Source organism: Silene latifolia, chromosome Y (genome assembly GCF_048544455.1).
Source record: "Silene latifolia isolate original U9 population chromosome Y, ASM4854445v1, whole genome shotgun sequence".
In the NCBI taxonomy this organism is placed as follows: Eukaryota; Viridiplantae; Streptophyta; class Magnoliopsida; order Caryophyllales; family Caryophyllaceae; genus Silene; species Silene latifolia.
The window spans coordinates 370,613,402-370,617,678 of NC_133538.1; the positions used below are offsets into that span (position 1 = coordinate 370,613,402).

Genomic DNA, 4,277 nt, shown 5'->3' on the forward strand with positions numbered 1-4,277 from the left:
CCGTCCACTGACCCATTACCCCCGATGGGGGACCGCAGCCGTACCCACCAAATCCCCGCTCCACATAGTGAGCGATAACCCTGTCCATTAATGTGCACATCCCTTCTGTGGCGGGTTCCACAGAAGGCGAAACTAGGGCGTGAAGTCACTCCCGCAAGTGACCCCACTCAGCCGAGGCCACGCCTCGCGAACCATCAACAACGATCACAACCACAATCACAGTACAATTATTATATCAAACAACCAAATACAACACATCAACCAATATCCCATTATGGGACTAATACTGAGTAGGAAATCCTACCTGGTATGCACACAATCAGACGGTCTCTCTACCACGAGTCAAAAAGCCTCTTCTATGAACCCTCCTCCTATCATATAACACATAGAGGCTACACATCACATACTACACATAAAAACCCCCAATCTCTAAATTAGGGTTTAACCAAATCAAGGGAAAAACAATAAAAAGGGTACGTAGATCTTACCCTCGACGCAAGGAACCCAACGATATAAACAACGACAAGAACTGACCGTCTGAACTCTGGGAATTGTTAAGAATGCGATTAGGAAGATGAACTTGTTGCTTTCTCTCTTAAATAGGAAATTAGGTTTTGTAAAAGTGATTTAAAACAATGACGACGAACCTTAAATACCTTAATCGCATAATTAACAAAACCCGAGAAAACTCCCGTAAAAACGGGACACTCGATCGAGTACCCAAGGTACTCGATCGAGTACCCCCTTACTCGATCGAGTGCCCCAGCTACTCGATCGAGTACCCAACAGGTCAGAAACTATTTTATTTCGCAACTTACCCTTACTCGACAGAGTAAGGGCTACTCGATAGAGTACCCCAAGACTCATAAATACGGAGTATTACAGTTATGGTAGGGTTCAGTGGAGAAACCAGAAGCACATTGGGAGAAATCCATCTCCCTACTTATGTTGAAAGTGTCTCATCCTACGAGAAATTTGGAGTCCTGGATTGCTTGTCATCCTACAATGCAATCCTGGGCAGGCCATGGATCCATAATGTGAAGGCTATACCATCAACCAATCATCAGTGTATCAAGGTACCAGCAGACTGGGGCATAGCAATAATCAAAGGAGAACACAAGGCAGCCCAAGAATGCTATACAGTGGCCTTGAAAGCTTCCAAGGCAGGTAAGTCCCTTGCATATCAATTAACGTACCCTGTCAGGAGCACTTATGTGGCACCATCCAGGATGGAAACAGATCAGGTAATTCTAGAACCTGAGTATCCTGACATGTATGTTCTAGTTGGGTCTGACCCCCCAAATTGTGTCAGGCTAGAACTGGTAAAGTTTCTTTAGAATAAATCATCTTGGTTTGCTTGGTCTCATTTTGATATGACTGGAATTAGTGCTAATGTAATTACACATAAACTTAACATTGATCAATCTTTTAAACCTGTGGAACAGAAAAGACGAAAATTTGCGCCCGAAGGAAATGCGATAATTATTGAGGAAGTGGAGAAACTTCTGGATATGGGTATGATCAAGGAAGTAATGTACCCTTAATGGTTAGCTAACGTGGTTGTTGTACAGAAAAAGAATGGTAAATGGAGAGTTTGTGTAGATTATACTGACCTGAATAAAGCATGTCCTAAGGATCCGTTTCCCCTGGCACATATTGATGCCATGGTAGATGCCACAGCAGGGCATGAGATCCTAACATTCATGAATGCCTTCAGTGGATTAAATCAAATAAAGATGCACCCATCTAACCAGGAAAGTACTGCATTTATTACATACCGGGGCATAATCTGTTACACAACCATGCCTCTCGGCCTGAAGAATGCAGGGGCAACATACCAGCGCCTGGTCAGATGTTTAAAGATAAAATAGGAGATATCATGAAAGTCTATATAGACGATATGGTAGTAAAATCTAAAAATGCAGAAGATCATGTGAAGCACTTGGAAATAGCATTCCAAATATTGGAAAAATACAACATGAAACTCAGCCCTGCAAAGAATTTTTTTAGAGTCTCTGCGGGTATGTTCCTTGGATACATGGTGACAAAAAGAGGAATAGAAGCCAGCCCTGAGAAGATAAAAGCCATCCTGGAACTTCAGTCACCCAATTCTGTCAAGGACATTCAGAAACTGACAGGCCGGGTAGCTGTCCTGAACCAGTTTATATCAAGATCCTCTGAAAGGTGTAAAACATTTTACAACTTGTTCAGAAAAAATAAACAGTTCCATTGGACACCTGAGCATGAAGCAGCCTTTCAGGACTTAAAATTGTACCTGTCATCTCCACCTTTGCTGGCTAAACCGAAAAAGGGAGAACCCCTGTCAGTTTATCTATTTGTCACTGACACATCAGTAAGTGCAGTCCTATTAAAGGAACAAGAAAGCCAACAACATCCTGTCTATTATGTAAGTAAAAGCCTGTTAGATGCTGAAATGAGGTATGGTTTACTTGAAAGATATGTTTTAGCTTTAATTATCTCATGTACTAAGTTGCGTCCTTATTTCGAGTGTCACCCTATCATAGTCAGGACCAACTTACCTATAAAATTTGTCCTGCACAAGCCTGAATTGTTGGGTAGGATGGCCAAATGGTCAGTCCAGATCAGTACATATGATATTACCTTTAAACCCAGGACAACGATTAAATCACTGGACTTAGCAGACTTTGTGGCTGATTTCAGCCCTAACCTAGAATCTGACCTGAAAAAAGAAGTTAACCAGTTAGAAAATAAAACCCCAGACCAAGAGTGAACTTTTTTCATAGATGGAGCCTCTAATGCTAGGGGGACAGGTTTAGGACTAGTGCTAAAATCGCCACAAGGGGACATGATAGCTCAGGCTGTAAGCTGTGAGTTCAAAGCCACCAATAATGAAGCAGAATATGAAGTCTTGATAGCAGGCCTAAAGATATGTCTAGACCTCAGTGTTCAAAACTTAAAGGTAAAAACAGATTCTCTTTTAATTGTTAATCAAATAAAGGGAACTTATACGGCAAAGGATGCAAAAATGATTTCATATTTAGAATATGCAAAAAACCTTACCGCTAAGTTTGCTTTATTTGATATAGATCAAATACCAAGAGACCTGGGTACCTAGGCTGATGCTTTGGCCAACCTAGGTTCAAATTTTACCCCTGTAGTTTTTGAAAAAATACCGATTGTTCATTTATTAGAGCCAGCTTTCAGTAAAACTGAACAAGTCAACTCTGTCAATCAAGATAATAATTCTTGGACCAAACCTTATTATGATTGGTTCCTCCAAGGGATATTACCTCAGGGCAGGCATGAAGCGAGGGCTTTTAGAATCAGAGCTTCAACCTATTCTATTATAAATAACACTCTATTTAAGAGATCGCAGGCTGGACCATATTTGAGATGCTTAGAGCCTGATGAGGCTAAGCAAGTACTCCAAGAAATACACGATGGACATTGTGGCGACCATAAAGGAGGAAAGAGACTGGTAAGTAAAGTACTTAGGACAGGCTACTATTGGCCAACACTGAGGGCTGATTGCTTGGAATATTGTTCAAAATGTGAAGCCTGTCAAATTCATGCACCAATAATACACCAACCATCTGAACTACTTCACTCAATGTCTGCACCCTGGCCATTCATGAAGTGGGGCATGGATATTGTAGAGAAGCTGTCTGTAGCTCCAGGATAGAAAGTATACATGGTAGCCATGACTGACTACTTCTCCAAATGGATCGAGGCTGATTCTTTCAGGCAGGTAACTGAAAAGGAAGTAATATCTTTTATCAGGACAAATATTATTTGCAGATATGGAGTCATATCAGAGATAGTGTGTGATAACGGCAACCAGTTTGTGGGGAGAAAGACTAAAGCTTTTTGCCAAGAGTGGAACATCAACCTGGTTACATCTACTCCTGGATATCCAAAAGCTAATAGCCTAGCTGAATCAAGCAACAAGGTAGTCATAAGCTGCTTCAAGAAGAAATTGAAGAGAAGACGAGGCAGATGGGCTAAAGAGCTTCCATTAGTACTCTGGGCGGACATGACAACTTAAAAGACATCAACAGGACTAACACCCTATTCTTTAGTGTATGGCTGTGAAGCTGTCATCTCTGCCAATGTCCGGGCGCCAACATCGAGATATAGCCTGAACAATGTTGAAGCAAACAGCAACCTGATGCAAGACAACCTGGTCCTGGCAGAAGAACTAAGAGATGCTGCCCAAATCAGGATGGCATCACATCAACAAGCGGTGGCTAGAACTTACAATAAAAATTTCGGGATTAGAGTCTTCAAGGAAGAAG

At 41.6% G+C, this 4,277-nt stretch overlaps 1 protein-coding gene across 1 annotated transcript; it reads left to right on the forward strand.

The window, feature by feature from the left end:
* The first annotated feature begins 3,673 nt into the window (after positions 1-3,673).
* Positions 3,674-4,027, forward strand: LOC141631832 (uncharacterized). The gene has a single exon (XM_074444453.1). The coding sequence runs from the start codon at positions 3,674-3,676 to the stop codon at positions 4,025-4,027; it is 354 nt and encodes a 117-aa protein (XP_074300554.1).
* The last annotated feature ends 250 nt before the right edge of the window (positions 4,028-4,277 follow it).